The sequence below is a fragment of the Natrix helvetica genome (genome assembly GCF_964273705.1).
Source record: "Natrix helvetica genome assembly, chromosome: 1".
NCBI lineage: Eukaryota > Metazoa > Chordata > Lepidosauria > Squamata > Natricidae > Natrix > Natrix helvetica.
The window spans coordinates 151,745,464-151,765,856 of record NC_138548.1 but is presented as its reverse complement, the minus strand read 5'-3'; the positions used below and the strand labels follow the sequence as shown (position 1 = coordinate 151,765,856).

Genomic DNA, 20,393 nt, shown 5'->3' with positions numbered 1-20,393 from the left:
GTCTTCTCACATTCAAAGCCATTTAATCCTACTTGAATGCGTTTCAGTCAATTTTTAAAAAGAACCTTGTGAAAAACAAATGTTTATTTTATACATGTGTACATTTTCAATGTATCACAAAGTGATAACAGCTATCAATTAATGTAGCGTATGGGGGAACTGGAAATCCTGGTCTCCAGAGTATCGTCAGAAAGTATCAAAGCTTAGGGTCATCCCAGTTTAATATTTAGAATAATATGAAAAAGTTCAAGTTTATAGTCTTTTCTTACTCAGACCAAAACCTCTTTGGCTGAATGAAATAACCTAATCCTACTTATCTACATCTCTTTAAATTCTCTCCCCCTTCCCATCCCTGTGGGTGTGTATGTGTTTTGTACTCAGAGCATAAATTCAGTACATTCAGAGGGAGCCAAAGCTGATCTGTAGGGCCATAAATCTGGAGAAAAACATGTCTCTTAATCAGAACATATGCCATTTATATATAAATTAAGCTTTCATCCAATTATGCATGGGGATATATCTGTGTTTGTAGATACACCCCCTCTACTCACATACCAACTTGATGTCCCCAGATCTTATGGAGTCTAGTTCCTATTACAGGTAGCCCTCGACTTATGTGCACAATTGAGCCCTAAATTTTTATTACTAAGTGAGACATTTGTTAAGTGAATTTTGCCCCATTTTACAACCTATCTTGCCACAGTTGTTAAGTGAATCATTGCAGTTGTTAAATTAGTAACACGGTTGTGAAGTGAATCTGACTTTCCTATTGACTTTGCTTGTCAGAAAATTGCAAAATGTGATCACCTGACCCCAGGATGCTGCAACGGTCATAAATATGGATCAGTTGCCAAGCCTCTGAGATTTGATCACATGGCCATGGGGATGCTGCAATGGTCATAAGTGTGAAAAATGGTCATAAGTCACTTTTTTCAGCGCCGTTGTAACTTCAAATGTCACTAAATGAACTTTTGTAAGTCGAGAACTACCTGTAGTTCAGCCTTTCTGGCAAACTGTAGGGAATCGTGGGATTTGAAATCAAAACGGTTTGTCTAATTCGGATGCACCCATCTATAGAAATACGTTAAAGGTTTAAGCGCAAGGCACTTCCACAGGGCTTCTTAACCATAACATTTCGACATGCTAAAAATAGGCCTACATTTTGCTGTCTTCTCTTGCTCCCAGAAAACCTACAAGGAAAAGTTTGAAAAAGAAAAAGGGAAACCATGTGGATTAACAACAGATTCTCCCGTACTTCGAAGAATCAAGAAAGTCCAGGACCAGCTCAGTGAGGTAAGGATAAGGAAGAAGAAGAAGAAACCATGACTAGGTGATAATGTTTTAATTCTAGTCAGGGCAGCGAGAAGCTCACTCATAGTATTACAGTAATCCAGTCTGGAATTTTAGGATATGAATACTGCTGGATCCTTGGCCAAGGAAACTGCAGACTCCACTTGAAGCTAGAAATTTGAGACTTCTTACTACATACCTGTGGGTTAAAATTACAGTTCTTGACTATCTGAAAAATACTGCAGGCATTAAAGCTACTGGAGTAGGAGAAGAAGAGGCAGAGCCTAGGTGGGGAAGTCAAGAGAGGAATCAATTTGGAGTCATTAGGTTGCCACAAGCAATCCAAGTCCAGCCTCTCTTGAATTCTGTTGGCTCTTAACTAGCACCAATTTAGTGCTGGCTGTTAGTTGACTAAATTCCTGTGTATAGCATGAGCAATAAATTAGCTTGACTGGAACTTAACATGTGGACTTGCTTCTTCATACCTGACAACTAACTTTATAGGATATCTCAGCATAAGAACACTGCCAGTCATCTCCAAAACATCTGCTATGGCCTCCGAGAGTTTTTCCAAAAGCTAGTACTGTTTTCATTTTAAATGTATATGAAATAAATTTGAAGAAGCTTTACATTAATTGATTACATGAAAACTTAATTTCAGTTTGTTTTGGCTCCATTTTCTGTTTGCAAAGCAATGATTTACTACAGTTTTCTACACTGTAGCCTATATGTATTTTCTGTAGGTTAAGTATCGCATGGCTGGGGAGGCAGCTAGAACCGATTGCCACGTTGACGGAAAATCAAGAGACATTGAGCATGCGAAGAAAGTGTCTCAGCAAGTCAGCAAGGTAAGTTATCCTGTGATGTAGAAATTACTGAGATTTATAAAAACAACCTAGGTCACGGGCGTCAGTCAAACTCACCGCGTCATCTTGCCGTCACATGACGTTTTGCGATGATTTTCCCATTTGTGGAGCTAGGATGGGCGTGGCCTGAACGTGACGCATCCAACCATAGGCTGCCAGTTTGACACCCCTGAGGTGTTGCTTATTATTATGAGAGAAACCTGTTATTTTCACATCAACAATATACGTGTTTTATCACTTATTATCCAACTTCCTAGTGGAATAGAAGTTTATGTATTTCTAGTGAGTTATAATGATAGCCCTCATTCATCGACTGCCTCTTTTAGTGATGAAAAAGTAACTTTATGGCCAATCCTCTCTTTATGACCTTTGCAGGTCTGTAAAGGAAAGGAAATCTGAAATAATATTATAAGCATAGTTATGGTTTCATTTAGCAACTCCTTTGCTTTCGATTACAGTTCCATGATTTGAAGTCATTATGGCTTTTGAATCAGGAAGGGTAGAAATCGAAAGCTGATGTGCCCAGAAAATATTGGCAAAACTGATTTGTTTGCAGTGACCGAGAGCATCACATTCAGATATTCGATTCCTCAGGTGATAAGTCACATTGTCTACTTCAGTTTAATGCTTGAAGTGTAAAAGAATATCTTATTCTCCTCAATCCCCAAGAAATATTTACCAAACAGTGAAATATGTGTAAACTCTACCTTGATCAGTTATCAAGCAGTCTCAAAGAGGTTGCCAGAGCTTCTATTTCACCCTGAAACTTTAATTTTACCACAATGTGGCTTAATTCTAAAGAAATTGATATGCCTGACACTTCCAAACTGAGGGTAGACTATGATAACACCTCTGCTGATCTTACCTATTCTAAATACCATAAACCATACATTTCACAGAAGAGATTGTCTTGAAATGTTTGCCTCAGTATGGTCATCTCCTGTCCTTCTGGATTGGCACTAAACTGTTAGTATCAGCTATTGTGACCAAAACATTCTTTAATTGTCCTACAAAATAAAGCAAGGACCCAATCAACAACCTTGGTTATTAGATTGGACCCTGGAGATGTGACTCACCTGTTTATTACTGGAGACCATGGAGTGGTGATTTAAAAAGGACAAAATGTCTTTTTAGCAAATTCTCATTTCTTTGGTTAAGTGAATGAATACAGTAAATTGCCTTTTGAAGCTGCATACCTTCACAGAACAGCTTAACATAGTAGAAATTTGACTTTGTTATGTGTGTTTCAACAATAATTTTGAAGAATCAAAGCTAGGCAATTATGTATAAAAGACGTCAAGGAACATTGAGATGTTCAGAAGCAGTATAGGAAAGAGTGGGATTGACAACCATCCTGGCAAGTGAATTTTACTATTGTCGGACTTTATGAAAAATCAGACTTAAAAGAGCAGCTTCTTTACAGTTCCTTTAGCCAATGTGGTTTTTTTTTTTCATTATAGGTTTTATACAAACAGAACTGGGAAGAAAATAAGGAAAAGTACTTGCTTCCTCCTGATGCTCCTGAGCTTGTTCATGCCATTAAAAATACAGCCTTATTCAGTAAGGTAGGTGTACTTCTGGTTGGAAGAATCTGTGATCCTTTCCTATGAATCTTGTGCTTCTTTCCAGCCTGTGCCCAATGAATGTTGTGGTTACTTTTCCCTCAGAAACCTTATGTTGAAGAGTGGGAAGCAGACAAGTCCTTCTTCTATCCCTATGATGACAGTCCTGAACTTAGGAGAGTTGCAAAGGCACAAAAGGCCCTCAGTGATGTAAGTACCGTACCAAGATCCTGATTGGTCATTAGTTCTGGACCTGTGTAATTGGGAAAGAGCACCCAAAAGTGCTTTTCCAAAAGGCAATTGGACTTTCTTGGTTTTTCCTTGAAAATGTTTCATTTCTCATTCAAGAAGAAGCAAAACATTTTCAATGAAAACCAAGAAAATCTGTTCTGACCTAGGCTTCCTGATACAGTAAAAAGCACACGCTTAGTCCCCAAAACCCTCTTTTTATTTCAAAGGCTGTGAAGTATGTTCATTCATAGCCCATAATGAGTCCCAAATAGTTGTAAAGAGTCCTACAGTAGGCTGCCAAAGTCCTTCGGGATAAAGTGATAAGTACCAATCTTTAACTTTCTTGAAACACTACCAAAGACTTAATTGGCAATTAGCTTGGGACGGAACAAAGAGTCAAAACAAAGCTTCAGAAGGTAAGCTGAACCAGCATGAACCAAGTTGCTCCTGCAAAGGCTCATGTGCCTTTGTTCCTCCTTTATGTCCTATGGGAGGGGCCAATCACCTCCAAACCTTAGTCCTGAGTCCTCCCTTCTGTTTTAACTGTTCTTGCCTTCTGGCACCACTGTGCATGCGCGCACTGGGAAAAGGGGGAGCCTATTCCTCAGCCTCACTGCTGTCTGACTCTGGAGGCTCTGGAGGCAGCACATAACTTCCAGATGGCCGTGCCCACCCCTCTGCCTCCGATGCAGACTCCTTGTCTGAGCCTTACCCAGACTCCAGGACTGGCCCATGTTCCTCCCCAACCTCCTCGCTGTCCGACTCTGCTGCCAGCTCCACAGGCTGCCAGCGGGCCACAACAAACTCCAGTAGCTTTTTGGAAAAGCACATTTGGGACAACCATGACCTGGATGATTGAGAATTTCCATAGACATTTGGGAAAGGGCACCCAAGTATGGGTTAAGAGTTAAGAGTGCTGGATTACAAGAATCTATATTTGCAACAGTAGGTTTAGTGGGTGGACAATGTTTAGAAGCTCAGCAACCTTGAAATGACTTTTGCAAAAATGAAATAGAAGGCTGTATGTAGCACATTGTCTTGCCCTTTGGCATGGGCAAGGTCACAGCAATAGAAGAGGCATTGGAATGGGATGGATGGTGCATTAAAGTGATGGAGAAGAAATCTCCAGCTGCACTTAGTTGACATTGGCTGATCTCAAAAGCCTAGCAGAGTTAGACCTGAATTAGGACTTGAATGGGAAGCTACAAGGACATTCCAGAACTGTAGGTTAGACAAAAGTTTAAAAAAGTGGAATGAAGATGATAACAAGTCATTTCTCTATGCTGCCAAGAAAATTAAAAGAATAGAGTTACTAATAGAGTCTTATTTGAATGAATGAAGGCAATAATGTTCCCATTTTGGAAAGTATTATCCCCTAATCCAACCAACCCCAGAGCCATTAAAATAAATGGTGCATTAAAATAAATAGTGCAGCAGAAACTTTCCACACCGGCTCTTAATTTATTAACTTCTATAAAGTTGGCTAATTTGTTGTGGTAAAGAGCAAATTTTACCACCTAACATGCCTAAAGCCAAGCGAATTAAACAATTGCTTCCTCTGATTATCTTGTTCTATTCCTGGTATAAAATTCTAAAATAACTATGCTAAATTAACAGAGGCGTATTTTGCTTCCATGAAAATGAACTCCTATTGAGACAGGTTGCAAGAATAAATATACTTGTTTAAATAATCAGCCCTCTCTTTTTCCCGATGATTTCAGATTGTTTATAAAAAAGGACATGATGAGCAGAAATCGAAGTACACTTCTGTGTCTGACCCACTTGATGTGGAGCTTGCCAAGAAAGTTACTCGACAGCTCAGTGACGTGAGTATTTTGTGACATAATTCATTATAATTATATTCACCTGAGTTGGGAGCAGGACAGTCATCAAGGCTCTCTTAAATAACTTACAAGGAGGGGGAAATATCAGTGCCCTTTACAGGTGAATCTTGACCCTGGCCGCCCCAATCATTCTGCAACAATGCTTCTCCTTCCCATTCTATCTTTCTACCTGTATTAGCATAAAGAAAATCAACCAATACATTGCCTATTATTAATAGATTGATAGCTTTATATTTTACTCATTCCCTTTTTATGTCTCTAGGAAGCTTTCAAAGTTCTGAATAGAATAGAATCCAATGTTTAAACCTCCTCTTAAACCATAGTAAGGATTGAATTGCCTTATTCATTCAAGGAGATGGGAAGCATATACATTTAATAAACAAAAAAATAAATAAATTGACACGACAGGAAGCTGTTTAATGATTTGAGGCCCACCACTGAAATATAAGTGTGCCAGGGCCTGTCAGAAGTGCCCCAATGAAGATCATAAGGATGTGTACAGACTTTACAGAAAGAAGCAATCCTGCAAGCAACCTCACAATCTTGTGATGATTTACAAATTGGTTGGAAGTTAGAATTGGTTGGATGGCCAAAGCAGAGACTTCCTGCATTGTAGAGAGTAAGGAAGTTGACCTTAATGGAAAATGCAAGAACTGTTACAGAAGCAAGAGGAGCTGAAATATTCTTTTAAATCCAGAAAAGCAAGATAACATTTGGGTGCAGCTCAAGAGATAACACCCTAATTCAGGGAGGAGGAGGAGGAGGAGGAGGAGGAGGAGGAGGAGGAGGAGGAGGAGGAGGAGGAACATCACAATCAGAACATCACAAGAACCTGTTATTATAGTCAATCGCAATTAGAGCAGTGGTGGGATTCAAATTTTTTTACTATCGGTTCTGTGGGCGTGGCTTGGTGGTGGTGTGGCAGGGGAAGGATACTGTAAAATCTCCATTCCCTCCCCACTCCAGGGGAAGTTTACTCCAAAATCCGCATTCCCTCCAAATCAGCTGGGACTCGGGAGGCAGAGAATAGAAGGGGGCGGGGCCAGTCAGAGGCGGTATTTACCGGAACTACTCAAAATTTCCGCTACTGGTTCTCTAGAACTGGTCAGAACCTGCTGAATACCACCTCTGAATTAGAGTATTGAGATATCAATCCTTCCTGTGGAGTTGATTTGCCTGCCTGGTCTACCTATGGGGTTGACCTGCAGTACACTGGATCATTTATGAGAATATCTATGGAGTACAGATAATACCAAATATGAGGCTGCCCCAGATTCCACAAACTATTCTTTCTACTGTGACAAACCAAGAATGGTGTTTCTAGCCCACTGTCCCTGGCAACTATTTCACAGTTCCACCTTTCTACTGGCTGAGAACAGAGGTAAATGGGTGAGCATTGGAGTGATGGACAGTAGTGAGTTGAATACTTTGCACCTGTTGCAATGTATTGTGTAAGTACAGAAGTTTATTTTTGCTTATGGAAAAAGAACTTCCCAATATTTAGCTGTAGATTTTGCTAAATGGTCCTTTCAATGAGTCATTTGAGGTCCAACATTCTTAATTCTTGCTTCCCATCCATTCCAAGATGGTAGCTGTTCCAATGGTTTAAGCATTATTTCTTCAAAAAGCTTATTTTTCTTCATGTGGAAATGAACACAGAATCAGTTTGAGCAATTTATCATTTCTGTACATCTTATCTTAGATTTGTTTAATAGGGCAACATTTTTTGTTTTTGTTTTTTTGGATTGGCCATTATACTTTGGACTAGGTATGGTGAAGGGATTTCTTGTACTTTTAATTGTTGAAATTTCTCCTGGCACATTTTGAGTAATTATTTTTTGTTAATGCTAATTAACAAATTTTGTTAGTGCTAATTAAATTAAAAATTTTTTTAAAAAGTTTGTGTTTGAACTAGAGTAATTCATGCATAGAAAGAGCCTCTAAAGACACATTGTTTTGGTGAAGCAGAAATAAATCTCCCTTTCTAATTTTAGATTACCTTTTCTATGTAAAATAATATCCGATAAGATTTTTTTAAAAAATGACAGGAGAGAAATAGGCATTTAGCACAACGGATGAGATCCATGAAGCATGACTCATAATATTTGATATTTATGTATAATTAGATTTTATTCATTATTAATGTGTTCATAATGTATTGCCCAATCATAAATTGAAACTTACTAAATTCAGTGCTATATTTTTAATGGAATGCAATGTGACCCTTTCCCCTACATTAGTTATATTTGACATCCAAAAGCAAGTAGATAGGTACCAGACTGACTTTTCTGGGAAGATTTTCCATAATGTATACACTGAGAGCTTCTGCACTGGAGACAAATTCCTTGTGTGTCAAATCACACTTGGTCAAATAAAGCTATTCTATTCTATTCTATTCTATTCTATTCTATTCTATTCTATTCTACTCCATTCTACTCCATTCTATTCTATTCTATTCTATTCTATTCCATTCCATTCCATTCCATTCCGTGGTGGGATTCAAAAATGTTTACTACTGGTTCTGTGGGCATGGCTTGGTGGTGTGGTGTGTCTTGGTGGGCGTGGCTGGTGGGCATGACAGGGGAAGGATACTGTAAAATCCCCATTCCCTCCCGATCAGCTGGGACTTGGTAGGCAGAAAATAGATGGGGGCGGGGCCAGTCAGAGGTGGTATTTACTGGTTCTCTGAACTACTCAAAATTTCCGCTGACAGTTCTCCAAAACTGGTCAGAAGCTGCTGAATACCACCTCTGATTCCATTCTTCTGAGAAAGTTTTGGAAAGCTATAGAACAATTATGTTTTATTCAAACATCCCTAAGACAGAAGAGTCTAAAAACTTGTTCACCTTTAGCTGCAAAGGAAACCTATTTTAAGAATATATTTCCTTTTTCTAAAGTAGTTTATCTACAGCCCAATATTTATCTCTTTTTTGTTGTTGTAGCACAAGTATCACGAAGACTATAAAAACAAGAAGGGCAAATGGAGCCAAACACCATGCTATGATGTCGCAGTTGCCAAAATGAACTCTGACATCTTGAGCCCAGTAAGAAGGAAGATCAAAATGCCATGTTGTTTTTGCTTCCCCCCCCCTTCTCCCTCTCCCTATTTTATATCGATTGCTTGCCTTTCTAATAACATTCCAATTCTGAGCTGTACATTCTTGCACTTTCTCCTGTTTGTAGAGAAAATACCAGGAAGACTGGGAATCGAAGAAAGACCATATCTATTTCATGCAGACAGCAACACCAGAGTATGCGGTTAATAAGCGTGCTGGAATTGCTGCCAGTAAGGTATGGCGATAAGTCTAGCTATGGGTTTAAATTGAGTCCATTAAGGAGACCAGGCGATGGCCTGACCCATCATGTGCTTGGAATCTTCTGATAGTTTCAGTTTACATACAAAGAAAGTCCCATCCAAAACACGAGTAGTTCAACGCTTCTGGTCATCTCACATAGGTTGAGTTGCAATGAAGGCATTTCTGTGTAAATTGAAAATGTGTCACAGATGTTTGCTAGAGGGGTCAAGAAGTGAAGTTGGTTGTTGCCATCTTCAGTGAAAAAGAGTGGTCAAAAAGAGGATGATGCCAGCTGTGGCTATATGAACAAAGCCCCTGTGTAATGCTTGTGACATTGACACATGTACAAAAGACATGGGGCTTTGTTCATATAGCCACAGCTGGCATCATGCTCTTTTTGACCCACTCTTTTCCACTTTAATGGAATCTACTGATCATGGAATATTCTGCCCATTTATACAGCTGGTATTCCATATATATTGTGCGGCCTCATCTCATATTGGTGGTCAAGGAAAGTTTAATCCTGAGCGCCATTAAGACTTGGATGCATCTCTTAGGTCTTGGCATCGTTTGAGAAAATGTGTTTGAGCTTAATAAGGGAGTTCTGCAAAAACGGAATTCTTTTGTCGCTTATGTTGGTGATCCAGTGGAAACTTTTGTTGGTGGAAGAGAGAACTTTCTGTTTTTCCCTTAGTCACAATCCTATTTTTATGGGAGGAAAAGGAGACCACATGGAAAATGATGAAAAATGCCTTCCTCATTTCTGTTGTTGTATGTGTGCATGCGCATATGTGTGTGTGTGTCCCAACAGTATAACTGTGCTAAAACATAGTTTTGGATCCTAGCTGTTCAGAACGCAATGTCCTTCACTTCATCTTTGAATGCATTACTATCCTTCTCAGATTTAGTTTAGCAGAAGAGTTAATAGAACTCGAAAAGGATTTTTGCTAATGAAAAATGTACTTCCTTTAACCCTTGAAAGCACAATAAATTCTAGTTATATTTCATCAGCAATGGTTTTTTTTAAATTGGGGACCAATTGGCAAATACGAGTACAACTAGCATTTTTCAGCTGAAACTGTTTTCTTAGATGGCATATCTTAAGAGCCTCAAATGTGCTTGATTTAGAATGGTATATAAATGTTTCCAATTTTTTTAAAAGGCCTTTGAGCTAAAAGCCCAAATAAAAAGGTCATTGAGTTATATCAAAACAGCATGTTGTAAAATTGGAAAATGAATTAATCCCCCCTATTAATTTTTCTAGATAAAATATAAGGAAGATTATGAAAAAGCCAAAGGTTCAGCAGATTATAATGTACTTCCAGCAACGGAGAATCCAATGCTCAGGCATCTAAAAGCTGTTGCAAATAATGTAAATGATGTAAGTATGCTACTTTTCCCCCTAGGGATGCTTGACAAAACAAAATTTCAACAATTCATCATTATATGCTATTTAAAATTGGGGTTCTTTACCAATAGGTTTGCTGTGTGACATCTTGTCTTGCTATAAGAATGCAAAAATTAATCAACAAATTGGTTAGTTCAGTGTGATGATAACATTTCCTTTGAGTAGAATGTTCCTTTTTAAATATTATTTCAATTGCTGTCACTGGTGGACAAGATACATGATCTTGTTTGAGGATAATAATAAGGATAATAATTGGAGTCCTAGTGGACAACCATTTAAATATGAGCCAGGCGTGTGCAGCAGCTGCCAAAAAAGCCAACACAGTTCTAGGCTGCATCAACAGAGGGATAGACTCAAGATCACGTGAAGTGTTAATACCACTTTATAATGCCTTGATAAGGCCACACTTGGAATACTGCATTTAGTTTTGGTCACCATGATGTAGAAAAGATGTGGAGACTCTAGAAAGAGTGCAGAGAAGAGCAACAAAGATGATTAGGGGACTGGAGGCTAAAACATATGAAGAACGGTTGCAGGAACTGGGTCTAGTTTAATAGAAAGAAGGACTAGGGGAGACATGATAGCAGTGTTCCAATATCTCAGGGGTTGCCACAAAGAAGAGGGAGTCAAAACTATTTTCCAAGGCACCTGAGGGTAGAACAAGAAGCAATGGGTGGAAACTAATCAAGGAAAGAAGCAACTTAGAACTGAGGAGAAATTTCCTGACAGTTAGAACAATTAATCAGTGGAACAGCTTGCCTCCAGAAGTTGTGAATGCCCCAACACTGGAAGTCTTTAAGAAGACGTTGGATAGCCATTTGCCTGAAACGGTATAGGGTTTCCTGCCTAGGCAGGGGGTTGGACTAGAAGACCTTCAAGGTCCCTTCCAGCTCTGCTATTGTATTGTATTGTATTGTATTATAATTTGCTTACTTCAAACACACAGTACTTACCACAGAATCCCAAAGTATAATATCTATTAAAAAAGATTTTGCTCTCGATTCCATTTGTGTTGTAAGAGCTACCAACTCTGTGCATCTTCTAATTTTGGACAATGGCTGCACAGGGGGACTTCAGATAAAGCATTCTCCCTTGTTGCTTCCATTTTGTAAATCTGTGGGGTCAAACTCACGGCCCGCGGGGTGCTTAGATCTGGCCTGTGGGGCTGCCCTAGAAATAGCAAAGGACTGGCCCACAGTGTCCCTGTTAGCGAAAATGGAGCTTGGGAGTGCCACATGCGGCCCTACCAAACTCCATTTTTTGCTGGCAGAAGGTTGCAGGAGGTTGTTGCAGCTGAAAATGGACCTCAGGAGCCCGTTTTCACTGGCAGAATCCTCGGGTCCCCACAGGGTCCCCAGACACAAGTGATGTTCAGCTGGACACATGCACCCTGGGCAGGCCTACCCTGGCCCCCCAAGGTCAAACACAACCATGATGCAGCCCTCATTGAAATAGAGTTTGATACCCCTGTTGCAAACCTTCTGCCAGAGTGTCTTGCTTCTCCAGGTATATTATGAGTAAGTGAAGAATGCTCTAGGATTACAGTTTGCTTCGCAGCGCATGTGAATTGGGAATGACATAAAATGAACATGGCTCAGGCTGCTCTGTGGGGTTTTTTTTAACCTTCCATTTTAGCAAGAGGTGTTTGGGGAATTTAGTTTAAAATTATCTAAATTTTAGGCATCACACAATATAATTCATTTCCCCCTTAATTAGCAGGAACCTGTGTCCAGGGATGGTAGCAATTTGAAGACTACATTTGGGCATAACGCTGGGCTTCTAACAATGCAAGATCTAAATTTGCCTTATACAAGACAAATTTAAACATTGGGAATCTGGTTTCTGGGACTTTAAAGAGAAATCAATAACAATCATATTGTTCAAGTATTTAAACTGGTTGGTGGTGTGGGACACAAATACACAATGAAAGTTTTTTCACTACCATGTTTCCCCCAAAATAAGACAGGGTCTTATTTTCTTTTGACCCCTGAAATAAGTGCTCGGCTTTATTTTCGGGGAGGTCTTATTATTTTTGAGGTGCAGGAGGTGGCGAGCGTGGCCACCTCATGGCTGCTGCTGTATTGCAATATTTTTGAGGAGGGCTTATTTTGGGGGGGAGGGCTTATTTTTGTGCATGTGCTCAAAAGCCTGATTGGGCTTATTATCTGGGGCGGTCTTATTTTCAGGGAAACAGGGTAATGTGTTTTAAAATCTATCTTTAGTAATTATCCTTGTACAGTTAGCCGTCATTTTATTACCACAATTGAGTCCAACATTTCTGTTGCTAAGCGAGACATCTGTTAAGTGAATTTTGCCCCATTTTATGATCTTTCTTGTCACAGTTGCTAAGTGAATCACTGCAGTTGTTAAGTTAGTAACACGGTTGTTAAGTGAATCTGATTCCCCATTGACTTTGCTTGTCAGAAGGTCACAAAAGGTGATCGCATGACCCCGGGGCACTGCATCAATCATAACTATGAACCAGTTGCCAAGCATCCCAATTTTGACCACATAACCGTGTGGAGATGCTGCAATGGTTGTAGATATGAAAAATGGTCGTAAGTCACTTTTTTCAGTGCCGTTGTAGCTTCAAACGGTCACTAAATGAACTGTTGTAAGTCGAGGACTACCTGTGTTTCATCTTATTTCTTCTCTTCCTTTTGTATTCTATTATTTTTAAGACCAGTTTTTAAAAAGGAGAGTAGCAAAGCTTAGATGATGCAAGAAAAAAGAAATCTCAGCGCTTATGCCATTCGAATATTATCAACGCAGCTCTGAGTTAAAATCAAAATGTAAGAGGGAGGAGACATATGGAAGACGGAGTTTTTCTTTTATTAGAAGAAGAAATTGTACAGAAATCTTGTCTACCATTGTAGAAAAGAGGATGCTGGTTCTCTTACTTCCTCCAGAAATCCTTTTCTTTCCCAGTGTTCATAACTTGGATAAGATAAATAACTGAAAATAAAGATTTGCACTCTAGACCCGCTTGCTTCATTTGAAGGCAGCAGAGGTGTGATGGCATCCTAATCAGCAGAAGAATTTAATTTTTTTTTACTGTGTTCCTCTTATGTTAATACTGCTATAATACTTTATATTCTTTTTTTTTCCTGGCAGAGATTATATAAAGAAGCATACGAGAAAGCCAAAGCGAAAAGTATGAACTACTGCGAGACTCCAAAGTACAAAATCGACAATGTTCTGAAAGACTTTAGTGATGTAAGTGTGATAGAAATAGTTCTTTAATGCGCTCCAGATAAAGTCATGCAGTTTCTTACGAAAAAAACTGGTGGTATTCTTTCTTCTTTTTTTTAGGTCAAATACAAAGGGCCTTACATAGCCAATGTCTTGGGTCGGTACATAGGCACCTTTGAGGATCCCTATCAAGCGCATTGCATGAAGATTGAAGCCATGAAGAGCAACGTGAGTATGAGTTTCTGTGCACCTACGTAATCTGGCTTCAGTGATTTGTTATGGTTACTGATCCCTTATTGTTTCTCTAGAAAAACTATAAAGCGGACTATGAAGAGGAAAAGGCTAACTGCTACTTCCCCCAGACCTTGACTCAAGAATATGAAGTCCAGAAGAAGCTGGACAAGTGCAAAGATGTAAGAGCTGCTGTGAAATCTTGTATGGCTCATTACCTCAGATGGGTAGAGGAGGGGAAGCGTGTCTTTCAACACTTATTTAAAGCAACGTGAATGCCTAAATTATGAAATGCATTTTGAAGATAGACAAACGCTGCACCTGCATAAGTGAACACAGACTTAAATCTGACTGTAGTTCAGGCTTGACATGAGGGCTCCTTGGTGCTCTCTGAGCTTGCTTGTTTTCTCGTAGACGTTTTGTTATCCAAACTAGGTAAGATCATCAGTGCTAGTACTGATGATGTTACCTAGTTTGGTTAATGAAACGTCCGCAAGCAAGCTCAGAGAGCACCAAGGACCTCTTAAATCTGACTACTGATTGAGTCGTGTGTTTTAATATTTCACAGAAGTGGGAAAAAATCTATCTTCTATTGGAATATTTATTCTGCTTTCTATTTAAGAATCATGATCTGTGTTGAATTAGGATCACATCACTGTGTCCCATTATTCCAACAGGTATACTTAAGAACTGGGATTTTAAATAAAGGAGTGAAATAAGAAAAAAAAAAACCATTGAATTGAACTATTTGTAGCCTATGCTATTTGCTTGGTCTTGGCTGAAAACTGCAGCCCGAAGAGGTTGCTTTGTATTAATTTTTTTTTTAAAAAGTTCATCTGCATGTAATGTGTAGTTTGTCCTTAGGTGGTATCCTTCTAACATCTTACATCATCATATTAATTTATAGGCAGCTCATGACATCTAGTGGTTAACATGTGTTTGGGTCACATACATAATTTCTCAAGTGAAATCTTATATATCAATTCAATTCACTGTCTGTAGAATTGGACACGGTGGTGTGAATAATCAGCTTTAATACTGTGTGCACTCGCTTACTCACAAACACATTAAGTGATGTTATGTATGGGTTGAATTAAGGATAGTTCACATTACTGAATAGTAAATAAAGTCAAAGTTATCCATCAGCTTAGGGGTGGGTTCTGGCTGGCTTTACTGCCAGTTCGCTCGTGTCTGTGCTTTGCATGTGTGCATGCTGGATGCGTGATGCGTGCGCATGTACAGTTCAATTAAAATTGTTCTGTGCATGCGCAGAACTCAAAAACAAAATGGCAGCGGAGGCTGGGGGACCAGTTTGGGGGCGTGACAAGCCTGGGTCGCTGCCAGTTTCAGCAACCCAGGCTGCCATACTACTACCGGTTCAGCCAAACCACGCCAAACCGGTAGGAACCCACCTCTGCATCATCTCCTTAATTGAGCATCTAATAACTTTTGATGTTTTCATGACTATAATAGTCTGAAAGCTTTCAGAATTGCAGGAAATACAGGTAGTCCTTGACTTACGGCCACAATTGAGCTTCTGTTATGTGCAACATTTGTTAAGTTTGTTAAGTTTTGTCCTATTTGATGACCTTTCTTGCCATGGTTGTTAAGTGAACCACTGCAGTTGATAAGTTAGCAACATGGTTGTTAAATGAATCTGGCTTCCCCGTTGATTTTGCTTGTCAAAAAGTTTGCAAAAGTGATCACGTGACCTCAGGATGTAGCAATGGTCATAACTTTGAACAAGTTGCCAAGCATTTGAATTTTGTTCACACGATCATGGGGATGCTACAAAGGTCGTATGAAAAATGGTCCTAAGTCACTGTTTTCAGTGCCGTTGTAACTTTGAACCATCAGTAAATAAACTGTTGTAAGTCGAGGACTATTTGTAATACATTCTGATTTAGCTCATGCTAAATCAAATAAATACAGTCATATTTATTGCCTATTTGTATTTGCACAATACCCTTAGCCTTGCCATGGGAGGACTTATTGTACCCTGCAAAAGAAACCATGGCTGAGCTTGCAAAAAAGATAAGACTCCTTAACTATATCCAGAAGTGAGGTTTTGTACACAACATACCTAGTTATGCCAGAATTATAAATATCTGACTAGCTATTGGTTTGCCAGTCATTATCTGCCTGGATAATGAAATGGATTCAGGAGTTGTCACAAGACAGAGACCACTCATTCCACTCCAATGTTACCTCTGCCCTTGATTAATCTCAATGTTTGTTGAGAGAATGTATTCTAGATGCAACAGATACATTACGATCTGCTATCATTCCAGATACAAAACATACTGAGGCCTCTTGATGATTATTATATGCTTTGATATATAAAAATACCATCTGAGAACTCCAGACAATAATATTATATCATGATTTTCTCAACTAGATGGTTATTATTCAGTCAGCATCATTAACTGCTGTGCTATTTCTTTTGAATGCTGCTTTTTTTTTTGTTTTTCTGTTTATCTTTGATATATGTTGATACAAAAATGGAAGACCATAGTGCTGCAGCCTGAAAATTCATTATGCGTTGCTTTCCTTTCAACCAGGTTGTCTACAAGAAGCCTCCAGATCAGATTAAGTTTACTCAGGTGGCGAATTCTCCTGTTTTGGTACAAGCACAGATTAATACCAAGCAGTTAAGCGATGTAAGTTAACCTGCAACTTAAAGAATGAGTTCCTCTCTGGTTTCCATACTTCATGAAGCTTTGTGTGTGATAAAGTGTTTCCAGTCATAATGCTGCATTTTTAACAATGAAAAGGGCGAATGAATAACTCATGATAGACCAAGAAACATACCTATTCTGCTTTTTAAAGCATTATTGCATATTGAATAAACAATGGTTAGTTTCCAATAGAGCAGGGGTGTCAAACTGGTGGCCCACTGACCGGGTGCATCACATGCAGGCCACGCCCACCCCATCTTCACAAAGGCAAAAAACATCATGATACATTGTGATACGTCACATGATGTGATCAAGTTTGACAGCAGGGGTGAAATCTAGCAGGTTCTGACAGGTTCTGGAGAACCAGTAGCAAAAATTTTGAGTAGCTTGGAGAACCGGCAAATGCCACCTCTGGCTGGCCCCAGAGTGGGGTGGGAATGGAGATTTTGCAGCATCTATCCCCTGTCACGCCCACCAAGCCATGCCCACCAAGCCACACCCACAGAACCAGTAGTAAAAAAAATTGAATTTCACCACTGTTTGATACCCATGCAATAGAGCTTCAGGACTGTGTCATCTTAGGAATCTGATATTGTGGAGAAGGATATGGAAAGAAATTGATGGAGATGGGTATAGGAAGAATCTCTCTCTTCACTTACCCTGGCATATTCTTCAATATGGTGGTTGTTTATTTTCATGTCTTAAGTTCTATAGTAAAAAAAAAACACCTTAAAGCACAAACCCCCACTTTTTCAGACATGGTATTGCTATGTTTACCAATTATAATAAACTGAAAGGTGGAACTTGATTTCTTCCTTCTCCTCTGTATACATACAACACCTGATTTTTGTGGGTCAGTGATGAGACTACTTGGGGAATAAAATTGGCTTCCTCCCATTATATCTGCGTACACGATTTCTATTAACAGAACAGTAAGCTAGACCTCACACAGATAAGATAGCAAAGCAGGAGCGTGCCTTGCGTTTTAGAATCCAGCAACCAGTCTTAAAGATTTGGTGGTGATTGTTGTGTCTTTGAATCAGGTTTTTGAATCCTGTGACTGCTTGGTTTAATTCCTGCATTTTTCTTGGCAATATTTTCGGAAGTAGTTTGTGCCTATGTCCTTCTTAAGGTTGAGAGAAAGAGAGTGATTGGCTCATGGTCACAGCTAGCTTTGTGTCTAAGGCAGGACTAGAACTCACATTCTCCTGCTTTCTAGCCTGATGCCTTAACCACTGCACCAAACTGCCTCAAGTCTTAATGACAGCATGTCCAAATACCAACCTGAAATTTCCCTATACCCCAAAATTTTTATCAATCTCTTACCATTTTTATTGAAGAAGCTGCATCATAGGAAAGCAAGCAAACTGTTTTGTCTGCATGCGAGACATATTTCATTCCAGATGATTTATACTGATCCATTCTACCGATACACGTCCTTATGTTGGTGAACAAAATAGCTAACTATGGCTTGCTTTTGAAATATTTGAATTGAAGCATTTGAATCCATTGTCTTGATCGGGTTTCATGTTAGCAATGAATTGAAGTATTGTAATTCAACTTTTTTTTCATGTTAACTCATTTTATGGCATTGCTTATTCTGCATTTCAGATGAATTACAAAGCCAAACATGAGGCTGAAAAAGGCAGATGTTCCATACCTCCAGATACTCCTTTGTTTCTCCAGTCCAGAGTCAATGCTTATAATATCAGTGATGTATGTATTATGGACAATGTTCTTGTGATTCAATTACACAATTAATAATAGTATTATTACTATGAATAAGTTAATGACTATGATATTAGTGATGTAAAAGCAGATAGATAGATAGATAGATAGATAGATAGATAGATAGATAGATAGATAGGATAGAGATAAAAGTAAAAATAGAGATAGAGATTCCTGGTTTACATTTGCTATGTTCTGAAGGAGAAAAATGTAAAAGAAGAAAGTCCAAAAGAATGGGAGAAACGGAAGGATACAAGTCTAGTGCTGATTTAGAAATAACTTTTTAAAAATTGAAAGCAAGAAGAAGTAACAACTAGTACTTCCAGATGTTGCTACTATGGTGCAGTTATTATTCTACATTTACAGAATTCAATGGGGGAGCAGAGGTTTTATATTTTATTGTAGTTCCTCCTTCCCAATCTTACTTCTTGCTTCATTTTTTATTTACCATCAAAAATCCACTAAGGAAGGAAGGTGGCATACCTGGACATTAACTTTGAATTATTAGCACTAGGTACCCTGCATCTGGATGGCATCTTGGGGAGATTATAAAATAGGAAGGAAAAGAAGAAATCTCTAAAAGGGAAACGTTAAATGACTGAATGGGAAAGAGAGAGGGGAGGAGAGGGAGGGAGGGAGGGAGAGAAGCAAGTAAAAGAAATGGAGATATGCTGGTTAAGGAAAGGCTAAGTGGGAAAGTGACTGACAGGTGGAATGATTGAAGAAAAATTCAGTAGAGATGAAGAAAGAGCATAGAATGAAGCAAAGGAAATAGAGAGAAAAAGGAAAGAGAAATGTGTACCAATGGAAAACAAGCAAGAGAAACATTGTGTGGATAACTCAACACTGTTAATGGAATCAAATTTTGGATACAACTATCACTGAATTAATATATGATCTCGAAAAACCAAGAGGGATCTAGTCATTTTATAAAATCAACACACAGATGAACTTAGTATTTCTTTGAGTAATACATGTTACAAGCCAGGTTTTCGAAGTATGCATGGATTTCAATGCATTATTTAAATACACCACCTTGTTGTGATTTTATATATTTTCTACAGTAAATGGCAGCATTGATTCTTTATGTTATATTTTCCTTATGTTTTCTTATCATTCTCATTTGGCTAGAATTGGTATAAGTATGACTGGGATCAATCCAAGGCAAAGAAGTTTGATATCAAAGTGGACTCAATCCCGATTCTGGCTGCCAAAGCGAAACAAAAAATTGCAAGTGATGTAAGTGTTACGTAGAAGTAAAAAAAAAAAAGGCAGTTGATGGCTCTCCATTTTTATACAAATTTATAGCATATGAAACTATGTCATTCTCTTTTCCCAATTAGGTTGAGTACAAGAAGGGCTACGAAAAGAGCAAAGGAAAGCTTATTGGAGCTTTGAGTGTTGAAGATGATCCTAGGATCCGGCACTCACTGAAAGTCGGCAAGCTACAAAATGATGTAAGTAAACCCAATGTACAGTATTGTGAAAATAGGAAGAGTGGGAGGCATACAAGATTTTCCTTGGATCCCAGGAGCTTACAAGCAGTATGGCATAACAAGTCCTAAACATTTTTAAAAAAGAAATATTATAATCTTGGCTCTATATTTAATTTCAAATGAATACCAGTATATTGGCTGTATGGTATACATATTGAACAATGGTTTTTTGTTCCTTAAACTTTTCACCCTTTAAATCCAACTAACTACGGTACAAGTTCCTTGGCCCTCTCCTTCCTATTGGCCCATTAACTATTTTTTCATATATTGGTTGTGCTATTTATTTCCCCTAAATTTTTGTTATTATTTCTCAAGATAACCAACACTTCAATAGCAAAAGTTTCTAAATGGGAGACAACATCCTGCATATAAGAAATATTTTCTAAATCCCTGTTGCATTATTATTTCTACTTTTTCACTCTTGCAGAGATTATATAAGGAACTCTATGAAAAAGCAAAAGGAGTAAGCATTAACTATTGTGAGACTCCACAGTATCAAGTGGACAACGTTCTTAAGAACTTCAGTGGGGTAAGTGTGGTGGACATTTCTCCTTTGTTTCTGCTCCAGATG

At 38.7% G+C, this 20,393-nt stretch overlaps 1 protein-coding gene across 28 annotated transcripts in view; it reads left to right on the top strand.

Annotated features, from left to right (window-relative positions):
• Nucleotides 1-20,393, top strand: part of NEB (nebulin) — a 222,684-nt gene that overhangs the window by 12,337 nt on the left and 189,954 nt on the right. For all 28 annotated transcript variants that reach the window (XM_081969965.1, XM_081969961.1, XM_081969959.1 and 25 more), the window contains exons 6-21: nt 1,186-1,293; nt 2,034-2,138; nt 3,617-3,721; nt 3,824-3,928; nt 5,671-5,775; nt 8,736-8,837; nt 8,977-9,084; nt 10,354-10,470; nt 13,612-13,713; nt 13,810-13,917; nt 13,998-14,102; nt 16,482-16,580; nt 18,210-18,314; nt 19,458-19,565; nt 19,670-19,783; nt 20,250-20,351. In XM_081969965.1, the coding sequence (XP_081826091.1) occupies nt 1,186-1,293; nt 2,034-2,138; nt 3,617-3,721; nt 3,824-3,928; nt 5,671-5,775; nt 8,736-8,837; nt 8,977-9,084; nt 10,354-10,470; nt 13,612-13,713; nt 13,810-13,917; nt 13,998-14,102; nt 16,482-16,580; nt 18,210-18,314; nt 19,458-19,565; nt 19,670-19,783; nt 20,250-20,351 (1,698 nt within the window). The remainder of the gene's footprint in view (nt 1-1,185; nt 1,294-2,033; nt 2,139-3,616; nt 3,722-3,823; nt 3,929-5,670; nt 5,776-8,735; nt 8,838-8,976; nt 9,085-10,353; nt 10,471-13,611; nt 13,714-13,809; nt 13,918-13,997; nt 14,103-16,481; nt 16,581-18,209; nt 18,315-19,457; nt 19,566-19,669; nt 19,784-20,249; nt 20,352-20,393) is intronic.